The 25,028-nt window shown below is 44.8% G+C and overlaps 1 protein-coding gene across 1 annotated transcript in view; it reads left to right on the forward strand.

Annotated features, from left to right (window-relative positions):
- Positions 1–25,028, forward strand: part of LOC130153008 (potassium/sodium hyperpolarization-activated cyclic nucleotide-gated channel 4-like) — a 72,226-nt gene that overhangs the window by 27,269 nt on the left and 19,929 nt on the right. Inside the window, exon 2 of the mRNA XM_056347399.1 lies at positions 2,981–3,404. Coding sequence (XP_056203374.1) covers positions 2,981–3,404 — 424 coding nt within the window. The remainder of the gene's footprint in view (positions 1–2,980; positions 3,405–25,028) is intronic.

Below are 25,028 nucleotides of genomic sequence, written 5' to 3' on the forward strand. Positions count from 1 at the left end.
TTCTAGGCAGTTTACCTTGTAAAGGCAGGTGAATTTCCTGTGCTGGAATTGGTGTGCAGACCAAATTCTTGGTGGTTTTCAGCTTTTTCTTCCTCCTTCGTAGAGTCCAAAGGTTATCTCTTCCCTGACACCTTGGATACCCTTTTATTAGCAGGGGTGCATTGCATACAAAAGTTTACCTTCTGTAAGTGATGGCTGTAAAGGTCAGAACTGAGGGGAAGTTGAGACCATAATCTTGAGTCACTAGTACACCCTTGAGGAGAACTATGGTTTAAGAAACACATGGCAATGAATTTTAGCACTTCATATTTGCTTGCCCACATTGGAAGCCATGATTCTCTGTAGTCGTTTCAGCAGTAATAGCAGACTGGGACTGAAAAGTGTGAAGTGTGTTTGAAGACCTTAGAACTGGAACAGCAAGAAATGCTGTACATCAGGATGCAAGAGAGCTTACTGTGGCGTGACCATGCTTGGCTATAAGAGACTGGGGTAGCAGGAAGTGCTACAGTCAGGCAGAAAGCATCTTACTAGGGTTGTGTGTGTGTAAAACATCTTACTTAAACTGTGAGCCATCCTTGCCAGTTTTGTCATTGTCTCCAATTGCCACTAAGTATTGAAATCACCAGCCAGTGTAAGAGGCACAAAAATCCAGAGATCTTTGAAGAAAGCCACTTACCTTTGAATCTCTGCAGGTCTGGCCATGTTTATCTCATGCCATTTATTTGAAACTTGGGAAAAATAATTTTCTTTGTGTGTATCTCCTTCTGTATCCCCTAAGGCAAATTAAAGATGGCTGGGGGGTTATTATTTTCGGTAATAATACACACACTGCTTCCAGACTTCCTGCTATTGTGCGATTATCTATATTAATTGACTAGGAAAGTTGCAGCATCATCTCAGGCCCTTAATAAGGAAGACCACAACATGGATTTTTACAGTATTAACACGTATTACTGTGTGACACAGCCTTGATCTTAGAAGCACATGGACAAATCTTGTTGCTGAGTGTCTACCAGCACCAACTGTACCTTTTACTAAGTGAAGGATCGTGTGCTACTTGCCTGCAGGGCCATGGCACCTCGAGAGCACAAAAGAGATAGTTGATGACATTTTTAGAAACCTCATTAGTGGATAACTTTACTTATACCGAAGTCAGTTCCCATCAGCCTCTGCTGAATGTTTTTGAAAATTGCTGGTGTGCTGCTGGTTTGTGACCCTTTCTATACATGTGTATTAGCTGGAATCTTAAACATGCTTTTAGGTGCTTTAAAACGTTATGTTCTTAAAAAGGAGAGAGAATCTATACAGAGAAGGCTTTTAAGGCATATTCAGCCTTTTTTGTTTTCCTGCTGAGAGTTTAACAAATTGGTGCAGTTGCCTCACTATAGAGTGATACTGTTCTGCAGCAGCTCAGACTGGTCCAAGGCCCAGACTTCGGCTGAATAACTCTTTCCTAACCTAGATTTTTAGGATCTTTAAGGCAAATCTGTTTCTCCTAAAAATTTTCACTGATTTTGGCTGTAATCTGTCATACAGATAGAGCAGCATGTCCGTGTCCTCCTTCAGCAAACCCAACAGTTTCCTTCATTGCATCATTGTAAATCTAGAGTCACTTGATTGACTTCACTGCTATTGAGACGATTGCTTTAAAGGAGGGCTCAAGTCTCTTGCTTGTGTTAACTTTCTGTTGCCTTTTTTATGGTCTAGGAAGTTAGGCTTATTTGGTACTCAAGAGGTTAATAATAATATAATAAACATCATGCTAATTTGCGTGAGTGACTGGGAGAACCACTGCAGCTTTGTGTATGTTTCATCTTCACGTTTAAGCAACCAGACCTGATAATGGGTTTGCTCTGTGTATTTTGCTCATTCGCTGTGACAAGTGCATCTTAATACAAGTTATTTATGATACCTCACAATATTATAGTACTGCCCTGCAGTATACAATGTAGAGCTGATGAAATCTTGGCAATGTGAAACTACAATACATCGGCATCTCTACCTGTGAAACATTTGGAGAGGGGACCAGAGCACCACTGTGTTGGGCAGTGAGACTCCTTTGTGAGATTCATCTGCAAACTGTGAAACTCAAGAGAAGTTTTTAGTCCTCACTCTGGGTGAGTTGTGGCAACATTGTGTGATTGTGTATCTCTTACAGTAATAACTGGGGAAAATCTTTAAAAAAATCCCAAACAAATAATTTAGGAACTATATTCAGACTGTGTGTGTCTTCAAAACCAAAAATGAGTGTTACTGTAAGGTCCGCTGGATAATATTGACTTGCCGCTAAAGTGAAGATAAGCTTCTTAGAGACTGTGCTTCATGGAACGTTAGTTAAATGTTGTAGTTGCTTACTTTAGAAATGAAATAGATATTTCCAGGCATGTGACTCCAAGCTTTATTGATTATTTCTGTACAACATAGGAGTCTATAGAGTGTAGACTGAACTCCTAAAGTCCAGGTTCAGCGTAAGCTTGGCTCAGCAAGAAATCAGAACTGAGCACTGTATATCACAGGATGGTCTCCAGTTCCATCCTGATCCCAATGCTATCAGTGCTAGCTGCTTCTAAAGGAGGATCAGACAGTAGGAGCAAGCCTGATGATTTTAACCCCAAATGGCATATGAACTCTGAGGCCTTCCAAATACTTGTTCTCTCTCTCTCTTAGCCTAACAGTAACTGCAACAGTAACTATTAGTCTCTTCTTGGGTGGCTCTCAAGTCCCAGTTGAAGTTTTCGAGTAGGCATTTCCGGCTGTGTACTCCATTCCTTTCTGGACCCTTTAAGCCGGAAGATGAGTGTTCCTTTGATATTGAGCACTTAATTAGCTGCTTGTGTACTCTTAAGTGCATCAGGCAGACTAGCAGAGCATAGGGAATGAATGACAGTAGAGATGTATAAAGCACGTTAATTCTGTTGACCTGGGCTCCCTGATCTCCCACTTTATAGCTGATCTCATGTGTCTCTGTCTTGCTGTCCAGGTTTTATTGGGATTTGACCATGCTGCTCCTGATGGTAGGGAACCTGATCATCATCCCTGTGGGCATCACTTTCTTCAAGGATGAAAACACTACCCCATGGATTGTCTTCAATGTGGTTTCAGACACGTTCTTCCTCATCGACCTTGTCCTCAACTTCCGAACAGGCATTGTGGTGGAGGACAACACAGAGATCATCCTAGACCCACAGAGGATCAAGATGAAGTACCTGAAGAGCTGGTTTGTGGTGGATTTTATCTCCTCCATCCCCGTGGACTATATCTTCCTGATTGTTGAAACCCGTATTGATTCTGAGGTGTACAAGACAGCTCGGGCACTGCGCATCGTGCGCTTCACTAAGATCCTCAGCCTCCTGCGGCTTCTGCGGCTCTCCCGGCTCATCCGCTACATTCATCAGTGGGAGGAGGTGAGCAGAGGCTGTGATGCACTTGCATCCTAAATCTTTTCTCCACTTATGCTGGTATTACACAAAAGTGCTTTCTTTGAATGCCTATTCTCCTACTTTATGCCAGTGTGAATGCTAAAGAATTGTGTCTTGAGACTGTCTAATGCTTTGCTTTTAGTAGGTTCCTGAGAGGGCCTTCAGCATATTGTTACTTAGTCACTTGAGAGACTGTACTATCTGCTTCACGATCATAATATATATAATCTGTGGAGATGATGCATGGGCTGGGAGGAGAGTAAGTACAGGTGGGACCCCTGCAAGAAGTGTGTAGTTACAGAGCTGCCTGTGAGTGGAGCAGTTAGCCAGACAGCGTGATCTTGCCCTCTCAGAGCCCCAAAAGGTCCAGAAACAGCTCAGAGGAAAGATCTATAGGCAGCTGATTTGCACAGCCTGTGGCATTTGTTTATCCAAGCAGCTTCTTTTACATGCTTATCTTTTGAATAAATGGCTTGAATATTTTTTTTAAATTCTCTGACACAAAGTTAAGGGGAAGAGGAAAGGAGAGCAATATGCAGACAAATAGGGTCTGTTTAAAGACATAAAAGTCTGGTGAAAAGCAAGAGCGTCACTGCCCCTGGACCCTGGCTGTTCCCAGGGGAGTTCCAGTATGCAGGGTGAGTTGTCAGGCATGATGTGAATGAAGTCACAACCTTACAAGTAGCTGGAGAATGAGTTATTTTTTCCTGTCTTTATGCTGTCCAAAGCAGAGAGAGTGTTCCCTGCATCCTTCTCCACATGTCAGGAGTATATTTTCAGGACAAGGAAAGCTGATCAAGGCAGTTTTATCTTCTTCCCCATACCTTCTCTTCTGCTGTGGAGCAGAGCCTGATGCAGAGCCTAATCTAATGCAGAGTGTGCTCCTGGGAATGCAAAGGGAAAGCAGCCATGCAAGTCATGGCTAGATTGCACCGAGCTGTCAGAACACTAATTCATGAGAGAGCTGAACCATTTCCTCCTGCTAGCATCACAGACTCAGAGGGAGAGCACTGGTGCATACTTTACAAATTTCAGGCTTCATCTTTGTGGTGTTATAATTTGTGAATGCTTCACTTAGAGCAGAGCTTAATGCCTTGTTGAAGTTTGGGATGACATTGTGCAAGGTGTTGTACAGGTGTATATGGAGAGACAGCTACAGACCTGAAGAATTCATTACTAGGTTAATTTGCCTCATAGCACCAGCAGGCAGGACGTGCATACAGAGATGGAGATAAATAAAGCAAAAGTGTCTTCCTGGTGTGACTCAGTAAGTCAGACACTGAGTAGAGCAATGACATATCTCCTGGTCTGTTGTGCTGTCCCATGGTTGCATTGCTTCTCTGTCCTCTAATCCGAGAACGCTCAGGGAAGGCAAGTTGGTGGCTTAGGCTGTTGTTAAAGTAGCTCCTTTGTATAAATTTACATGTAGCCACAGCAGTGCAGAGCTCCGTGCCTGCTTGTCTCTGCTCCTTGACTTTAAGGTGGTTGAAGAGGATTTAAGAATATTTGCTGTTGATTGTACTGAATGTGTCTTAAAAAAATCATGAAATGAAAGCAAATCGGCACCCTTTTCCTGTCTTGCTTCTCATGCAGTTTCACTGAGCAGCCATTTCTAGTTTCAGTCTCACAATACAAATTGGTGGGGCATTTTTCCCTTCTACTGGCTGTCACGGGTATCGGGGGACAGCACAGCGAGGCACTCTCTGGATACCCCCTGAAGAACAGACTCCCTGGAGTGATGCAGTGCTGCAAGTGGAAGGGACAGATGGTGCTGGATTGCAGTTGGAGACTGCAATGCAGACTCTGTTATGCATTGCAGAGCCCAGCAGACCAAACACTATAGTCTTTTTTTCAAACAGGGCTCGACCCAAGCAGCTGTTTCCTGGAGAGAGTGTGATACTGGGAGGTTTTCCACCTTCTCACATGGGGGAGGGAAGCAAAGCAAAGGGGTGATCCCTTGTCATTGGTGCAGTGTGTGCTACAAAGCAACAAGGAGACAGGGATGAGAAGTGCTTCTCCATCTTTGCGCAGGAGTAAACAGTTGTGCTCCTTGGGAACCACACTGACAGTTCTTCCTCTTACTCTGAAGTGCCTACAGATGATCCATCTCTGAAATTTCACATTAATCTTTCCTCACTGCACAGGTCAGCAGGGGTGATCTGGAAGTGGTAATTCCTGTAGGATGGAGCAGTGTTCTAGACTTACTCTGGATGTATGCAAGGGGTAGGTTGCTGTGCAGAGTTAAAGGAGGACAGCTGTTGGGTTGCTGAAGACTTCTGTTTTCCTTTGCTCCACTACACTATCCCACCCTATGTCTCATCTGCTGGGTAGTATCCTTCTCTTAGGCTCTTTGTATATGACCAGATAAGCTAAAAAAGACGTGTGAGTAGGGCACACTGGTCCACTGAAGAAGAATTTGTGTGTGAACTACAGGAATGTAGGGCCATCTGAGGCAGAGTTAACAGAGGTGGGTGGACTAGTCAGAGAGGGAGCATGCTGTGTTGTGTCTGGGTAGAGCATCCCACTCACTTGTAGTGAGTTTATGCAGTGACTTGCTGCCTTGCTTGTAACTAGTGCTGAGGCTCTGGGTCCTGCATGAGGAGGAGAGGGGCACCCAGTGTACACAGAGATTCTACTTACTCTGACTCCTAGATGAACACTACATTTGTGCATTAGTGTAACTGAGTGAGTGCAGGGATAAGTGGTCACTTCCTGAGTTCACAGCGAGCCTCTTCATTTCTTCCCCTGCAATTGCCCATGCTCTGCATGAATTCATCACTCACCCTGCAGTGAGGAGAGAGCAGCCTTCTCTAAGGCTGCAGTGCTGTAAAACAGCCAGCCACTCATCAGTTCCAGATCAATGCTAGTCATGAGTCTGTGGGCTTGAGAGCCAGTGGTTTGAAGTGCCTGCATCATTCTGGCTCAGCCGCAGACTACTCTGGCATCCTCCTCCAGACCTGAAACAAGTGCATTGGGGACTACAGCCGGGCAAACAACCTAAAGAAAAAAGAAACAAGAAGAAAAACAATCTAATGAACTCATGTTCACTGGAGTACAAAAATAAGCTTAATTCCAAATGTAGCAGTTTCATTTGCATTATCCATTTTGCATGAGTGGTCCAACGAATGAATTTACCAGTAGGGCAGAATATAAATAGAGTCTTTTTGAAGTGTCTGCCATATCTACCCTGCAGTAGGAAGCTTGATTGCAATACAGGAAGGCACACACGCACTGGTTCGAGCCTAGCTTGCCTGAATATTATCTTACAGACTTCAGTGTCTGGTAGTTACCAGTCCATAAGCAGAGATCCAGGAGGGCTGGCATGGTCTGTATCTGAAGCTGTACTGCCAGGGTTAGAACAAACATGGATACTCCAGCCATGCCTTGTTCATACACCGGGAAGCGCTCGTCGTCTTGGCCTTTGAACCACTCCAATAGATCTTCAGGGTATCTGGATTGGCCAGTGATTCTTAACTGTGTGAACGTGGTGGAGGCACATTGTGACTCTCAGAGTCAGGGGCTGGGCCTTCACACTGCTGTCTGAGAAGGTGTTCAGAGAAAGCAGACTGAACATTAACATCCTACAAACCTTATCCCAAGGTCACCCAGCAGAAAGAATAAAAGCAGAATAATACTGTGTAACCCACATACTCAATCAAATTGAACCAATGCAGTTCAGATTGTGAGTTAGGAAAAAACCAATTTATTTATGTTTTGCTAGGCAAAAATGATTGATTCTCGCCCCCCCCCCCCCCCCCCCCTCCCCCCCCAGCAATTTGCTGAGCTTTCCCTATTTTATGCACAGCATCTACCCCCATGCTAGGAAGCAGTGACCTATATTTAAGATCAAACTATTTTGACTTATGAACAAGGAACATTTTTTGCGACAACAGTAAAATCCTGCTCCTATAAATTGATTTCCAAATAGCACATAGGCTAAGATAACAAAAATATTTTGATTTCAGAATCTATGTGAGGGATTATGATGGGAAAGAAAGGAACTAACTGGTATTGATATACATCACAATGATAAAATTATTGTGAGAGGATTTTATCAGATTTTTGTTAGAAAAAAAATTATAGTTTTCAATTTTTGCAGCTGAAACCTGAAGAAAAGGACAATTTGGTGATTTTGAAACTATTATGTCAGTGAAAACTTGGAAACTACTCTGAATGCTGTCCTTCTCTTCCCTTGAGTTTCCATATCACATAGAAGTTTTAGAATGGAGGGAATGTATCTTCTCAGGTCTTTTACTGGGCACAGATTACATCATCTGAAAGATGACATCACTTTTAAGAAGATTCAGAGATATTCAGAAAATTGATTCAAAGGCTAGAGGGTTTATGTGGAAAGACTAGGAGAGGGCTTCCAAAGACCATGAGAATATGGTTCCCAATTGATTTTCATTTTGATTTGAACAGCTAATTCCCTTTTTGTTTGACCTATTTGTAGCCTTCCTTAAATTAAATTAAAATAACATGGCTAGTAGCCTGGGGGATGTAATGTGAGGCCAAATCCATAACTGGATCCTGAGAGGGGAGGAGCTGGGCAAAACGATTGTTCTCAAGTAGCACAGCAGGGTCCCATTCCATAAGCAGTTCAAAATAGCTTAGCAGATTTTTTATCAATATGTTTTGCAATTCTGTCATGTTAAACAGCAAGGCAGACCCCTGAGAGTAACTGATTAAAACCTCTGACCACCCTTGAGTAAAATCAGACTCAATACTGGTATTGTGGTGGTGGGATGGGTGGGGGTGGGGAATGGGCTGGATTTCTTCCTAAATTTGCATTACCTCATTTCTGAAGGCGGCATTAGTATGCATTTGTCTTTAATGTCATTACAGGAGCTTATTGGAATCATAATGCAAGTTACAGTGATTTTCATTCTCACTGCACAGTGACCCAAAACGCAAGCATCTTTCCCTTTTTAGTAAAAATCCTGGCCACACTGAAGTTGATGGCAAAAACCTCTTGTTGCCATATTAGAAGGTTGTTCAAGATTTTACCACAGCTTTTTACATTGAACTGTGCTCACCTATGCAGCACATACTTGCAGAGGGATGACAGACAACAGAAGGAAACAGATGTTCTCCATTCCTGTGCAGACATTGCATTTTCCCTCACTTGCCCGTGGGCAGCTAGTGATCCATCCCCTGCCCTGTTTCAGGAGAAAGAAATCTAAAAAAGTTTTTTGGTGGAATTCTGCTTTAGCAGGAAGTTCTACTGCTGTAATTCAAATTAAGATTCCCACCTGGGCAATGGGAATACAGTTTCAAAGACAGTATCAGAAAAAATGGGTTATAATGAATTATAAGGAGCCAGGCAAATATTTGAATAGCTGCACAGCTCCAGAGTTTGGAGTTTGCCGTAAAAAGGAAAAAGCCTTTTATGTTTTTTTACAGTCACCTTCTGGCAGTGCTTAATGTGTCTTCTGTCAACAGGATGGTATGATAGGGGGAATAGATGGCTTGAGGGGCTGGGATTAGGGCACAGAGCCATTTGTCTCTAGGTCAGTAGTTCAGATCCAGCTTGTAGCAAGTGAAGGTCAGTTGCTGTCTCATGGATGTTTTTTCTCTGATCTGTTCTTAGTACACAGGTGCCTGTGTGACAGAATCATCTGGGGGACTGGCCCGGGTAAGCCTCAGGCTCCCTCTGGCAGCAGCAATGGGGTTAAATTCCCCCACACACCTGAGGTGGAGTCCCCACTGGCTAGGGTTTAAGGCATGTTAATAAGAGGGTCTTGCCTGTGCCCAGCCCCTGGTTCTCTGTGTCACAAGGGCTGTCAGTCTGGGTTTTATGCTGGAATGGAATTATAAAGGTTTTCAAAAGAGACAGGCTGATCTCCTAATGATCTCTAACGACTGTGATAGCTGGTTGCTGCTCCAGCCTTTCATTTTCCTCTTCCCTCAGACTCCTCCTAGCCTACTCCTTACGTGTCCCTTCACTGGACACTGGTAAGTTTGCCTTTCTCTTGGGGAGCTCACATCTCTCTGTTTTTCTGCCAGTACCAGCTGCCTGCAGCTCAGTGCCCTTATCTTGCCAGCTGCCTGTCATTTTTCTTCATGCTATTGTTTTTGGAGGGGGGATGTCTGGCAGGCTTTATTATTGCTGTTGTGTTACAATAACAGAGGGTCCTCAAAGGAGAAATGCTGGAGTCTGGCATGAGGATTCCTCCTGCAATCAGTGTCATTTTGTTAAATTTAATACCGTGGAGGCTATACACTTTGTTGATGGGGCATGCTCCAGCTGCAGCAATGTAGGAACCCTGGGCCCTCAGCATATTGACACAGCCTGCTGTGTTGCTGTTGTATAGGTGACATATGAGTTGTGACCTACATCAAGTGTGTTTGTAACAGGAAGAGGTGTCTTGACAACCCCGTACGCTGATTGCAAAGCTTAAGGAAAACTTCCAGGAGCCTTCTAAATCATAGAAAAAGCCTGTGAGCTCGGGAACCAGCAAGGGCAGCACCCAGTTCCTGTAGATGTGTGGGAACACAGATTCACACCTCAGTAGGACTGTGCCCCATAGAAGAAGCACTGTGAAGGCCAGCCTGAAAGGGCTGTGCCCTCTCTGGAGCTGGAATTGAACACCTCAGGCTGTGTGTGTGCCCTAACCAGCCTGCACACCCTTGTGTTAATAGGTCATATGGTCTGTATGTAACATACGCATGTATAGTGCTGATGTTAGGGACAGCCAATACAGCTTTTGAAACCATTCAGAGGGAGATTCCTGTTACCATTTGGCTTGCTGATCCAGTGCCCGATGTGTTCTTGTCTTTTAGCAGTATGAGAATCATGATCTGCCAAACTCGCCCTATACAAAGGCCACTGTGTCTAAGGCACATTACCCTTTGCAAGTGTTAGCAAATTAATTGCTCCTCTCATTGAAGCTTCTTCCAGGAAGGCACTATTGATTGCATTCATATCAAGTGAAAAACTTTAATGAGGTAGCTGAAGAGACCAACATTTCCTCGCCTCACTTTTTTGTATTTAGAAAGACAGAGTTGGAAAGGAATGTACCAAATCCATAAGTTGTGTGAATAAAGCAGGACCTTGGCCCAAATAGGACCATGGGAAAAAAATCAAGTTGGTTAGTGGGGGAGGAAGAAAAGGGGAATCTGGAGTGTAAGGAGGAGCATGCCACCATGGAGTTGCTTTTTGCCAAGAGAGACTGAAATCAGTTACTTCATCTCCCCACAGAGCATCCTCATGGGCTCTGAGCCAGTCACTGAGCAAGGGGAAGTGCCAGATGGGGACCTGAACAGCTGCTTCTGCTGGAGCAAAAGGGAGAGCAAATCTCTGCGGTAGGAAGAGAAAAATACCCCAGTCACTGGCATCATTAAGGGTTTAGATTCTGGAAATTAATCTGTATCTGGAGTTCTTCAGATATGTGTGTGGTTTCTTCTGTCTGTTTTGCTTTGCTTGTCTCCCCCCTCGAAGCTGGTGAGCACTCTGAGGCACCACTGCACACCAGAGGAATCCACAGTAATGGGTACCTACCCAGTCCATTTTATTCTAGTAAGTGGATAGGGCTGGTGAGAGAGAACAACCAATTATCCGTACACTTCATGGTCTGTAGACACAACACCCTGTGGCAAGTGCTGTTGTGGTGTGGAGCTCAAGGCAGAGCAGAAGCCTGAATCCCTCTCCCAGGCAAAGCTCACTAACTGGGATGGCGTGCAGTGTTCAGACCTCAGGCTCCAGCACCACCGCTAGATAATACTGTGAGTTGAAGAATTCATATGCATTGCCATGCAAACAAGGTAGCTGAAGGCAAGCTCTTGTTCTCAAAGGTTCTGTGCACTTTGGAAGAGGGATAGGGTAATGTCAGCCGTGCAGAAAGGTCAGGACCCATCCTGCCAGCAGGGCTGCATGAGAAAGGCTGGGGAAAGAAGGAACGCTCTTCCACAGGGCAGCAAAACCCGAGGCCAAGCTTTGCCTCTGAGCAGTTCTCACTTCCACTCTAGAGAAAAAGTTGCCAGCCTTTATGCAATACACTGTGTGTGGGGAACCAGAGCTGGAAAGCCCGAGCCCTGAGAACGTTGCTAATGTAATGCAAAACAGCCTTACTTTCCCTACTAGTTTGAGGTGAAAGGAGGATGAAGTCTTTCTCAGGAAGAACAAGCTTCACTCCTGAGCAAGGCACAGAGAGAAGTGAAGGTTTAATGGGCAAGGGCCTTATTGATGAAGTTATTTTCTGAGCACCACTGCAAAAAGAGCTGTTTCAAAGACAGTTTCAGGACATGCAATTATCCAGTTTGCCAGCTTAATGCATTCAACTTAACCTCATTTTTATGAAGCAGAAATCAATGTGCAAACTTTTTCAGGGCTGAGAGATGATACATTATTCTTGCTTCTCTCATAAGAATGCATATTTTTAAGCTTTCTCTACTTGAACTCCTCCCTCTCCCAGTTTTGATTAAGCAGGAATATCCCAAGGGCTAGAGGAGAGGGTGAGGCAATTTCCATATTCCCAGATTCACATTAGAATGAAAAATGTTTCTGAAATCTCTTTGCAATATATGGCCAAATTTTCCTTACTGTCTTCTTGGAAAAGGACTTGGAAGTACTTATATGACTTCAGTACAAGAACCTTTTTATTCATTTCATTCAAGCAGCACTTCACCAGGGAAGAGCTCTAAAGTGCTGTTGACAGTGCTGATCTTCACCCCAGGTTTTCATTCCAGGGAATGTGTGTCCCCTGTTCTGTGCTCCTTCAGCATCTGCCACCTGCTTAATTCCAACACGGTCAGGGATAATTTGGTAACTATTCCTCCTTTGCGTCTTCCCTTCCTAAGCAAGTCTTGCAGAACAGCAGCTGCCAGAGCTGTGAGCTGGATAATGTCTGTCCAGAAGTTCCTCAACAAGAGTCTGCCATAAAATTGGAAAGAGTATGGTAACTGCCCTGCTTTTCATTAATATGCCTCCTCCCCTACCCCTGGCACTTCCTGAAGTGTGTTGCACCACACTGTGCAGGCCACCTTACCCATTGTGATTCGCTTACGTTCAAAAAAGTAAGTGCTTTCTTTTTTTGATTCTTTCAGGTATATGTGAGTTATACCTCTCCCCCTCCCCATATCCATGCCCTGTGACTGGGTTTTTTATCACGAAAGTTAAGAAGAACATTTCATTGGGGCCCCTTGTTTCAAGCTTCTCTTAGTGGATGGGTGGCACAACGGTCCCAAAGAGCAGAGCAGCCCCAGCCTGCCCCAAGGCTCCCCGAGCAAGTCACAGTATGTGACTCAGCAGTGCTGCTGTTGGATGCACTGCAGCATCAGAGGGACGGATGGTGGCAGCCAGCCACACACTGTGCAGTGTGCTGAGCTGGGTCAGCTGCAGAGGAGCCTGGGCCATGCAGCGCTCTCAGTTCTTGCCTCAGTGGTTCTCTACACGATCTGGTTGGTCAAGGGCAGAATGCAAGGGTATATGTGTGCATATACAGAGGGAAAGGGGAATGAGGACTGTGGACTTCGGCTTTTTAATCTAAAGAGAAATCTGTTTCCCCTGATAATGTAAAATAGCAATGGTGGCCCTATGTACTTTGGCATAGCCATGTAGCAGGCTGAACTGCTGAACTGCTGGTGATTTTATCTTTGCCTTTTGCTCATCCAGTGTTTATGAGGGAGGAGCCAGAAATCAGGGGGGGCCTGATCATGGGAAACATCCTGCCTTTCGTGACAGCTGGAAAAAGAAAGTAAGAGATGTGATCTGAAAACAGAAACACCAGAATTACTATTCTAGCTTCCTTCTGTGCTTGGGATAAGCCGCATGACTGTAGTCCCACAATGCTCCTTTCCATAAAACGAAGGTAATAATGTAGTCACCTCACAGGTCTTAAACAGCTGCAGTTCATTCACACTTCTGAGGTGCCGTTAGGCCTGGGATCTGCTCCAACATAGACCCTGAGCAATCCCATGGAGATATGATATAAACATACAGTTTTCTGCTAGGTACACTTTGGCAGGTCCTGCCCCCAGGGCTGGTGGGATGCTGTTCCTACTCTTCTCTAGAAACAGAAACCTAACCCAGTGTGGGATATATATCTTTATTTTAGCACACCCTACTGTTCCATGTGGCTTTTCATTATTCTGTGATGTATTAATATCCTCTCCCTTGAGCTGCTGACTTGGGATCATCAAGGCAGATGAGCATAGAAGAGGATGGTATCATGGTTACTCTGTGTCTTTGATCCCTGAGGGTTAGGAAAGGAGAAATTTGGGGAGTATGTTTCTCAGGTTTGGATCCAGCCAGGATGGATCATCAAGAAAGTATGATGATCTGTGCAGTGTGTAAATGGATTTGGAGTAGGAAGAGCCTGATCTGAGGGGAAATCCTGAGGTGAGGAGTGAGTCAGGTGTGGGCCAGGAGCTGAAGATGGCTAGAAACAAATTGGAAAAGAAGGGACTTGGTGCAGTACTAGTGGGGGAGAGGGCAGTAACACTGTGGGCAGCGAGCTCAGGGAGAAGTCGTTCTGCAAAACACTGCCCAGTGCTGGGGCGGGCACAGAGCCATACCCGAGAGAGCAGCTGGGAGTCTGCCCTTGTGTAGGATCACTTTAGGTCTGGCTCCACTCATATGGTGGAGCCTGTGGAGGGTGAACTTTGAGAGAACCTCTCTCTGTGCTGGCAGTGACAAGCAATCAAACAAGCAGCAGCAGTCCTTCATTGTAAACACTGGGAAGAAACTGTGAGGATAATGTCCCTTAAAGCAGCTGACAGGCCTACTCTTCCTCAAGTCCCTGGAGGGGGTGGAGACCAGTTAAGACAGCAGCTGTGTTTGGTCCCCGTCCCCGTCCCCGTCCCCCCCCATTTATAGTTTTTTTTTTTTCACCCAGCAAACTGCCAGGTGTTAATTCCTCTTGATTTGCCATGTCTCAGCGTAGCCCAATTTGGAGAGGCTGTCCCTCGAATAGGGTTGATTAGACTCCTCTCCAGTATGCATCACCCAAACATCCACTAATTCTACTTTATCCCAACAGAGTGCCTGGCTTTTCAGACGCTACAAAGAATTAAGATGAAATTGTGTAGTTAATTATTTAACCTTGGTGCAGCCAAAGTCCAGAGACTTCTGTCAGGGCCCAGCAATGATCACCAATTAAAGGTCCTGAACAGATAAATAACTTGCAGTCATCCTCTTATCACTAGCACCCAAAATACTTCCTGTCTACTGGGCTCAGCTCTAACTGGTTTCTGCAAGTAGCAGGGTGTACCTAGGGGAGATGAGACATGTCAGAGTGACTGTCAGTGAGAAGGCTCCTCCCTTTCAGTGCTAGAAGGGTGCAGCATCCCCCTAAATTCACCACACTTACAAATCTTCCATGAAAAACACGAGTGGTTGTTGGTCAGGGGAACTGTGCCTCTGCTACAGTAGAAAGTTGTTACAGCACATCACAGAGGTCAGAAAAGTTTGGGAGCAGCCCTGACAAACGGTTTGGCTGGCAGAGCCTTATCATAGCCCTTACCTGCCCTTACATGCCACAGGGATATCTGAAGGGACCATCTAGAGAAAGCCTAGCCAGCTGCATACCTCCCAGGGCTCCCTGCATGCTGGCAGTACCACCACGGCTGGAAGGGAATATTCTGGTGGGTTTGTGTAAATGTGTTGTAATGCACTGGTAAACTTCAGGTATCACATGAGCCCAGCACTTCTTCGCTCTCCCTATATCTCCATCCCTGCCTTGTGCTAGAGCATCCATGGGAGATGCAAAGTGGAGCCACTAATGAGTCATAGGGAGCTTATGCTGATCACCTTCCTCTCTATTTCCATATTACTCTTTCATGCACAGAAAGGTTAAAAAGGGCTGTCATTTGCATACAGGTGGAGAGAGGAAAAAAATACGTGTGATTCAGGTTGATTGTGCCTTCTCCAGCAGACTCTTCCCCCTCCCTACAGGCCTGGCCTGTGGGTGAGCCTTGCTCCTCTGCACTCCGAGCGCTTCTTCAAATGTCTGTTCCCTGCCAGGATGCACAGACATCCAACCAACTGCCTTTTTCAGTTGATAAATCAAGCTTGTAGCTGTGAGGAAGGGTAGGTAAGAACTTTTCCTTTCAGCTGTCTTCCCTTCAGACTTGAAAGACATGTTTGTTTTTTGTCTGCAGCATAATGCAGACCCTCTGGAATGTGAAAGAAATATCGAAGAAGGCTGGCAGGGTGGGAGGAAGGCAAAATGAGGAGCGCTTCTGTGAAATGAGGTAGTAGAAATGAGAGATGGGGAAGGCCTGCTGCATCATGTAGTCTGTCCTGGCACAGAATTGTCTGTTTGATCTTCAAGGGCTGTTGTCAGATAAAATTTTCCATGTGTCAAGCAGCCATACCTTGTCACTTTTTTTGAGATGTTCATCTTGCAGCATTGTCTTGTATACTGTGCAGGGGATGGATTACTTTCCAATGCAGTAGATTGCCATGCTTAGCTAGGGTCTGACTCTGCCTTGGCCCACAGAGAGCAAGTGGGACAGAAAGTGGAGAGCTGGTCTCTGCTGTTGCCAGGGGCAAGAGATTGGTTTCTCCATCATGGAAAGCAAAAGGAGAGATCGATCTCATATCCACTATGAGGAGGAGAGGCCAGCATGTAGCAGTGAACAGATGCTGCTCCATCTTGCTTTGCTGCCTAAAACAGTGCGCCCCATGAGTGTATGTGTGTAGAGTGCAGCTATGCTTCAGGGGAACTTGAGGAATCCTTCCTGGAGTTTCTCTCATGACCCATAGCCATAACATTGCTGGAGATTAGATAAAAGCACATGATGTTGATGCTTCTCATATACAGACTTTTTGCCCCTCTACTTGCCCTCTCCAAGGTCGTCGTAGCAGCTGGCAGGGAAGGAAGAACACAGCCCACTTTAGGAAGATGGAAAAAGTCCCTTAAGTTTCCACCCTGGCTCACTGTGAGTGCTGGGAATGCAGACTAGAGGTCTGGAGCCAGACTGGAACATGTTCCTCTGGCCTTTACCCTCTCTCTCCTCCCCCCTTTCTGAGACACTGCATGCCGCAAGCTCCTACAGTAGATGGTTCTTTTAAAAGGAACCTTATCACAAAACACTCTCCCCTTATCTGCAGCCTTCAGATGTGGACGTGCTGCACAGAGTGCTGACTGGAGACCTGCAGCAGCTGGCAGCAGCTTTCCATCGGCTGCTGAGAAGAGGAAGCTCTCTGGACCTCCCTCCTAGACTGTCTGCAGCAGTGCATCTGCTAAACCAGTCAGGCACGGTCATGGGAGAGGCATCCCTCCTCCCCTTAAAGATTCACTAGCGTTGCAGAAAAATGCATATGTATCTCTGCTGACTTTGCTCTAGGCTGGGTATCAATAGCACCACGAAGGGGAGACCTCACATGTCAGGGCAGGATCATACCCCCACTGAAAAGCCATGGGCCTCAGCGAGGTTTGCATAGCCCCGGTGGAGGCTTGTACTGCTTTGTGTTCCCTGCTCTTTGTATTCAAGCAAACCTACCACTGTGTTCTACAAATGCAGCAAGCTCCTGAGAGTGGAAGTGTTTGACTGCTCTGCTATTTCCTTGCCTGATAAATGTTGCCCCAGCCTAAGCCATTGCCAACTGCAGGATGTGCTGCTCATTTCAGCCTTTCCTTCCCTACCCCTGCAGCCTCTGGCCAGCAGCAGCAGCGGACAGAGGGAAAGCAGCCTCAGAGCCCAGCATTTGACCCTGATCAGCTAATGGGGGTGAGGGAGGGAAGAAAAGCCAGTACTACAATCAGTCATTTGAGCGAAGCAGTGCCTGTTTTGATTAGCTAGCAATTTTTTCTGATCGTTTGGAGGAAAAGTTGCCTGCATGTGTTCCCTCCTTCCTGGGGAAGATGTGAGCTGTAGGACACCACCCCAATACTTCCTGTTCTGTTTTGGAAGCAGGGAGAAACTATTCTGTGGAGAGATCTTTTAAGTAGAAGAGGCAGGAGAGGATATTTCCACAGTGACTGAAGTAGAAAGACCAAGCTAAAAGGGATGGAGCATATTGGAGAGAGCATATTTTGTTCCAGACAAGTCATTTCCTCAGCATGAGGTCTGGGCATCAGCGCCCCACACAGTGGCTTCTTGCTCCCATCACTTGTTTGCAAATGGTCCAGAGCTTACCCTGTCTGACAGCTACAACCAGCTCCTTGCCTCTGAGCCTGGCAGTTCAGTGCACTGTGGGTTGCTTTTTGGAGCCGGGAAGGTGGTAAGGTTGCACTGATGCGCCAGCTTAATTGACAGCTGGCACAGAAAAGAGATGTGCTGATGGATGGGAGGCAGCTGCCAACTCCAGATGCCAGCACTGGCATCCGGAAAGTGGCAGGAGAAAGGGCCAGGAGCAAGCCAGGGTGGCGGTGGGGAAACAAGCTTGGGACATAACCATGTGAGGGGGGTTAGCACATAACTGTCTTGAAAGCCTAGAAAATGTGGCAGACCAGGTGGCTGGCTGGGAGGCTTGACTGCAAGGGCAGCATAGTGCTCCAAGTCCTTGGTCCGCAGCCTCCTGGGAGCAGGACAGCAAGCTGTGCACTTTTCTGCTTACTGCTGGAAAGACTTGAAGCCAGGTGCGAAGGGCTAAGCTCCCCACAGCTGGTAATTACAGGAGAGCAATGTCAGCCAGTTCACAGGCTGACCAGGGAGAGATCTTGATTCCTGGAGCGGTGGCAGCTGGAGGTCATCTGTGGTCATCAGTTATAGTGGAGACATCCTTTCATCTTGCGTACATGGGTATATTTGTGTGTACAGGGCTGACAACTTAGCAAAGGCCAGCTGGCTTGCTGGAGGGTGATGGGACATACTGGCCAGACGCTTGTCTTTGTGGCTGTCCTGTCCTGTCCATGGCTGTCACTGCTGGTCTTGCCTTTATGTCATTTGCAATAACAAGAGTTTGACAGGTCACCTTGGGTGTACTGAATCAGAGTGAAGAGAGGCTGGGTTGGGCACATCCAGATGCAATCACAGCTGCTCACAGAAGCCTCCTGTACTCCATATCAGCCCTGTTTTCTGGTGCCCTAAATGATGTGGCTTCCTACGTTTCCATTAGCAAAGTAATGCAGCTAAAAGATCCTTACAATCAGTATTTTCCCTTGATGTTCAATTTAGGGTTTTCTGTAATTGCATCTCAATACATTCTGCTCCATACCTCTCACCTCATCCCTAATGATCCTCAACACTTTCCCCCTCAACTTCTCAACTTGACATGCAGCAGATCTGAAGAAGAGACAATTGCCAAGCTCTTTCTCATTAGACTTGTCAGAAGCGTTTGCATCCTCCATGATATTTAGTCTACATATGAGAGATGGGATCTATAACGAAATCCTGACAGATCATTTCTTGTCTCTGTGGTAGGGGGAGTTACATAGCTCAGATTCAAATACCAATCATTTGTTAAAAATTAGGGCACCAGTCTAACCCTTCCAGAGATTGAGGTGCCTGGGGTTTTAGGGAGATCCAAACTAATAACTGGGATATCAGACATCTGTTCCTGACTCCCTTCCATTTTCAGTCTTCCCACTGGGGGTTGTGAAATATTTGATCCCTCAGATTAATTTTTTTACTGTTCTTCAGAGTGCCCACACCCATCTGCATGCTTCAGAGCAAATTCTCTTGAGGAAGTTGCCAGTTTGTAGGTGGTCACGAAGAGGAATGTCACTGCAATTCCCCTGTCTTGCTAGCTGCCCACCATGTGCACAAAAGTCTGAACTATGATGGTGCTGTGAACCCAACAGATATTCTTGTAAGTTTAATGAAAGGAGGCAAAATCTTGTTTTGTGAGATTTCAACTGTATCAGACACGGAACTGGGAAATCAGATCCCATGGTTCTGAATTCATGATAAGCCCTAAACTGACGGAGCAGGCTCATACCTGGTTTTCCCACTCAGGCTTTGAAATCTTAAGACATCAAGTTTGATGCCATGCATTTGCTTCATCCCATGCACAGTGTAACCTTTGTCTTTTTGAGGCATCCCACCACCCCTTCTCAGGCTGCGGAGATGACAGCAGTCTGAGAAGGGGTCAGTTTGCCTGAAGTTGGGTTTCAAGACAGCCCAACTGTATCTTACCCTGTGTTGCTCTAGCAGAACTCCTTGCCTGCAATTTAACTCCCTGTTCACATTGTGGAGGGGGAAGCTACATAAACACACATTTGGTCCTAGTGCTAAAGCTTTCTGAAAGTAGTACTTCATCGTTGTCTAGGATTCTTCCTGTCCCTTGCCCTGCTGGTTCTCCTTGCCTGATCCCATACGTTGCAGCTGCTGCTGGTATCTACATCTTCTGCCTGACACGCTTGTGTCCTGATTCACGTTTCTTGCTTTGCCAAAGCTTTATGGGGTCAGGGATCCGGTTTCATTTATAATCACCGCTGACAATAACAATTCTGCCTTAGGTTAGAAGTGCTCATGGAAAAGACACTCATTATAGTAAATGCAACCACTGAGGTGCTGCACTGTTCCCTTCCTCATCCCATCTTACAGCATGGCCTGCTCTCCTGTTGCAGTTTTACCATTCCGTTAGTGCTCTTTTTGGGGGATAAAAGGCAATGTTAGCCTTTCTTGATTCCTGCTGTTACTTTAGCATGGGTCAGAACCAATTCTTGAGTCCCAGCTTGTCTAGTATCTGCACTGCATCTGTACAAGCACATGTCCAGACATGGACTACACCATAGCCTTACTTTTTCCAAGGTGGAGGGCATGAGTATTTTCTGCCCTTTTGCACAGCTCTCATTCATGTAGTCTGGAGAGATGAAGTGTGACTGAGGCTGCACACCACCCAGGAGCAGACACCCTGAGGTACCCAGCCCTCCTAAATTCACTGTTGATACTTTGAACCAGGGCTACAGCCCCTGCTAAGGATGGAAAAGCATGCGCCAGGAGGCTGGCTCCATATACATACCCATTGCTTGCTTGGAGTCTATTCTTGCTTTCCAGTGTAGATATAGCCTCTATGTACATAGTCTGTAGCCTTTGTAGACACAGTCAGTGTAGATGTAGTTCTTGGAAGGCCCAGTCAGTCACAGAAGTAAAGCAGATTCTACCCAGGACTTAATTTCTCTGAATAAATACTCAGAGGTATTGACATGGGAGGCTCTGCTGTGGTAGCATGCAGTGAGCTGCTAGGGGATTGTAAAGAATGATTAATGCTGTCATTTTTATGTACTTCATTTCCCCAGGTAATTTTTCAGCATTGCTACTGTCATTTCTTCTGCCCATTTCTTCTTACACTGATGGGGCAAATTTTCCTATTGCTGAAATGGGGGCTTTCACAGCAATGAAATATCATTAAGCCAGACAATGCAGCAGAAGCTGAACAATGATCCAGACTATAGAGGGCAAGGCAGGAGAGGTTGAAATGAGCATGTTATGAAGGGAACCCCTAAAAGACTCAATTTCTTCTAAATCTGAACAAGAAACCAAACAGAATAAATGTGAATGCTTAAAGCAATTCTGTTTATGTTTCATAGTATAGCTTCTTTATAGAAGTTCTGTATATTTTCTTACTGTCCGATTCTCTGCTGGAGGAGATAAAAAACCAGAACTGGCATTGGGGGAGCACAGGATGCAGACAAGTACTAAAAATAGTATAAATGGCCATCATAGGATAACTGATTATAAAAAGATCCCAATTCTAGTTAGTGGGGCTACTTATACGCTGTAGAATAAAGTGAATTCAGAGAAAAGCGATGAGGATGATTGAGAACCTGGAATAAATGAGAAGTTTGAAATCTCTTTCCTTAAAGGGGAAGAGATTAAAAGAAAAAGCCTGTAAAGTAATGTGAGCTAGAAAAAGATGAAGACTGAATATATTTTTCCTGCCATATTCAGCAAAGATAACGGAGCAGTCAATGAAATTGAGAAGGTAGCAAATTCCAAACGCATTCAAGGAAATACTCTTTCAGACAGCATGTATTCGGACATTGGAGCTTCTTCCACAGACAACACAATTCAAGGGCAGTTTGGATGTTTATGTGAGCTGTAAGTATATCCAGAGTTACAAGGTAGACAAGAGCTTTGGAAGGTTAAAAAACACTGCTGCTTCCAAGTTTAAATCAATCTCTCATTATTACACATTCAGGTGAAGTCTTCCAAGGAGGTGGGTTACTGTCCCTGTACCTGATGTGAAGTTTCTTATGCCTTGATCTGAATTAGCTGATCCTGGTTGCTGCTGAAGAGAGCATTCTGGAGCAACTGAGCTCCACATTTGATGTGGTTTGACCTTGTTCAGTTGCAGTTTCAACTGAAGTGGGTGAAATTATTCTTTGTGCACACAGGTGTGAAGGAAGTCAGGCTCACAGGCCAGGAGAATGGTGTATCAGGAGAAAGTGGTGGGTCCCATTCCCATCAGAATTAAAAGGAAAAGTTGAATAGATGTAGCAGAAAAGCCATTTCAGAAGGAAAATAGTAAAAATTGGGCCAAAGCAAGTAGTTTTATTTAAATAATTCTATCCTGCAATGTGCCTTTTTGAAAGAAATACAAATAAAACACTTTCAGATCACGTGATGCAACAAGAAGAGATTTCATTAGGACTTTGTTAATTTTTTGCAAGCATCTTGCAGTGCTGTGGTGGTGTCTGGGTCTGTTCCAGCGCTGACAGACAGGGCCCTAGTATATAATGCCTCTTCCTTTGCAGGGAAAAAGGATAAAAACCTCCCAGTGGAGGGTTGTGGCCTTTTAAAAAGCACTTACTAAGATCTTCTGCTTTCTGGATGGTTGATGGTATAGGTCTGCTGCAAAGAAAGGGTGTCAAAGTTTGAAGGGTCATTTCAAGAACAGAAAAGCCCTATACTGTGAATAAGAAGGGGGACTCCCTTTACATTATGAACTTGATGAGATGCCCGCAGGCCTCAACCTCTGAGGCACAGCTGGAGTCAGAGGGGACAGCAGCACATTTTTATAACATCTTTGTATTTTGATTGAATGTACAACATTCCTGTCAAACTGTTATTATATACTACTACTATGATTATTATAATATTATTATGCTATACCACTAAAAGAGCTGTGCATATCTCCTCCTTCTCCTGGGCTACAGCTCTGGGGATTTTTGTCTTGATACCTGTCACCAGGCAGCATTTCCTGTTGGATTTCTAATTAAAATGGCAGCCTTTAGGGACTGTGTTCCTGCCCAGCATATATTAATGGAGGTTTAAGAATATTTTAGGTAGAGTTTAAATACTGCTTTTAAATATCTTTGTTCAGACTTTTAATTCATTTTTCTATAATCTGTGTATAACCACAGCAGGAATTAACCTGTCATACTTTCAGAAATATAATCTACACTGCTCATTGGTTAAAAACCAGGTTTTTTCTGCCCCAGATTCTTAAAGCAAATAAAAAATGTACCCAGTCATATCCCTCCACTGTCCTCCTGTGATCAGTGTGGCCTGCGTGCATGTGAGGGTAATGGCTGTATTTCCTCCAGCAGCTCTTGTATCTCTAATTTCTCTGTCTCCTCTGTGAAGGTTACGGGAGGGTACAGGCTTTCTGACGTACGTTACTCAGGGAGATGTTTTCACTGCACTGTTCTTTTAAGAGATGTCTTCTCTCAGGTGCACATTGCAATACTAAAACGGTTATATTGCTATTATTACACTGAAAGAGTAGGAGGGCATTTGTCTCCCTGTTACTTGTCTTGGGCCAGATGAGACCTACGTGACACTGTATGCAAATAAATTTGCATCAGTCTGTACAATGAAATCTTTTGGCGCTCTGCTGGCAAACTGTTGAGGTCCCCCAAAAGAATTCAGATCCATGTTGGAAACATTCAGACTGGTCTCCATCAAAGCAGTTTAGGGACAAAACCACCACTAACAAAGCAATTTAAGTTTGTGCTACTGGGGGCCAAAAACCAGCCTACCCTGCAGCCTGACACATCTCTCTTTGAATTTGTCCAGGGCTGCAGTCAAAAATGTTTGTCACTGTGGTGTGAAGTGCACCAGTCATTTAATCTGCTGTTTTCTGAAATGTTACTACCAAGAAGGAGTGCCCAGAGTGGATCAGCACAGACTTTGCAGGCAAATGCTCAGCCCATCTGAAAATCAGGCCATTGTGCTGAGCATCCTCAGTCTGTGAACTTTGGTCTCCGTTAAAATAAAGTGTCACCAAGTTTGCACCCAGAGGAGCTTTCATTATCTTTGCTCACACTCTCTGCCTCGTGGCACATGAAACCATTCAAGTCTCCAGGCCTGCCAGGCTGCTCCCTTTCATGGATGTTACAATCACTAACAGCATAAAAAAAAGTCAAGGGTGGAAGTTGTGCTTGGTTACCACTGTTGTAATTGAATTAAACTTAGAGGATTGAGTTAGGTGGAAAGTACTCAATCTCCCTGCAGAACATGAACCATCCTGTCAGGCTGTGCTGTGCTATAAGCAGCAGTAGGTTATGGTTTTGTACATAGTTATAACCAACGTAACACACTACCAGCCTCAGTGGGCACATGCAGCATGCAGAAATTGACATTATCAGCTCTGTTTAAAAACAAGAGGAAACACCTACCATCACTTCAGTCAACAGAAAGCCAGATCCTGTAAACAAATGCTCGCAGCAGAGCCCAGGAGAGATGACTGTGAAATATGTGTAGCTGCAGTTCTTTCAGAGAGCCCATAGGACTCATTTTGGCTGCTGCCCTGATCTCTGTGTGCTGCTTCTGTAAGATCCCCCATATGGAGATCTAGCTGTGGAGGGTAAGCCAGTTTTCTGTTGAGAGAGCCTATAAACTCTTCTGCTTCCAACGGCTTGAGCCCCTTCTGGGAAGTGGTGGGGGCCTCACCTGCATGTGCAAATGTTGCTTTGCTTATGCAGAGAGAAGTGTTTTGAAGACAAGCAGGCACATGCTCATTCCATTTTGAGGTGTGCGGGTTTTGGCTTAGCTTCTCTCAGTGTGCTCTTACAGACATCCTAATAGGGCTTAATAGTGGGTTAATACGCATGTGCTTTACTCTTTGATTGAAATGCAAGCTGCATTAAAGAAACGCTAATTGATCAAGCGTAAACTGCATTAGTTCTTCAGCAAGTTTGCACTTGCTGGCCAGGACCTAATGAGTTTATGTTATATTTCAGATGGTAATCATATGAATCCATAAGTATGTTAAATGACAATATTGGATTTTTTAAAATCTGTTCTGAATTTTAAACTAAAAAATTAGAGAGTGACTGAAAGAAATATGAAGACAAAGATCACTGCTAATTTCTTTTGCGACAGCTTTCTTTAGAATGTGAACCAGGGCTATTTGACAGGCAATCTGAATTTTGAGAAGACAATTTTCTTACTCACTGGAAAGATCTGTTTTCTTGATCTGATCTTCTTTCTCCTGTGTTCTGGGTGTATGTTTATGGATACAAATACAGCTGGCAGACCCTAGTTCTCTGGGTCAGGCTTTCATGTATGTAAATGGGGACAGTGTGGCTCTGTGGCAGACCAGACATTAATTTAGTCCAGTTTCCTGCTCTTAATAGTGATCAAATGCTTCAGAGGAAACATGTGGTGAATTCCAAAGCAACAGTTCTAAAATAATCTGTTCACAGGTAGATTTATTCCTCAGGGTTTTTTAAGCACTGAAAAGGAAAAATGTAAACCAAATTTTTAAAGGTATTATTAGCCACCTATTTATTTATTTAGACATGTATTTAATATCCTGCCAAATTCCTGGCC

This window comes from Falco biarmicus, chromosome 7 (assembly GCF_023638135.1).
Source record: "Falco biarmicus isolate bFalBia1 chromosome 7, bFalBia1.pri, whole genome shotgun sequence".
Taxonomy (NCBI): Eukaryota; Metazoa; Chordata; class Aves; order Falconiformes; family Falconidae; genus Falco; species Falco biarmicus.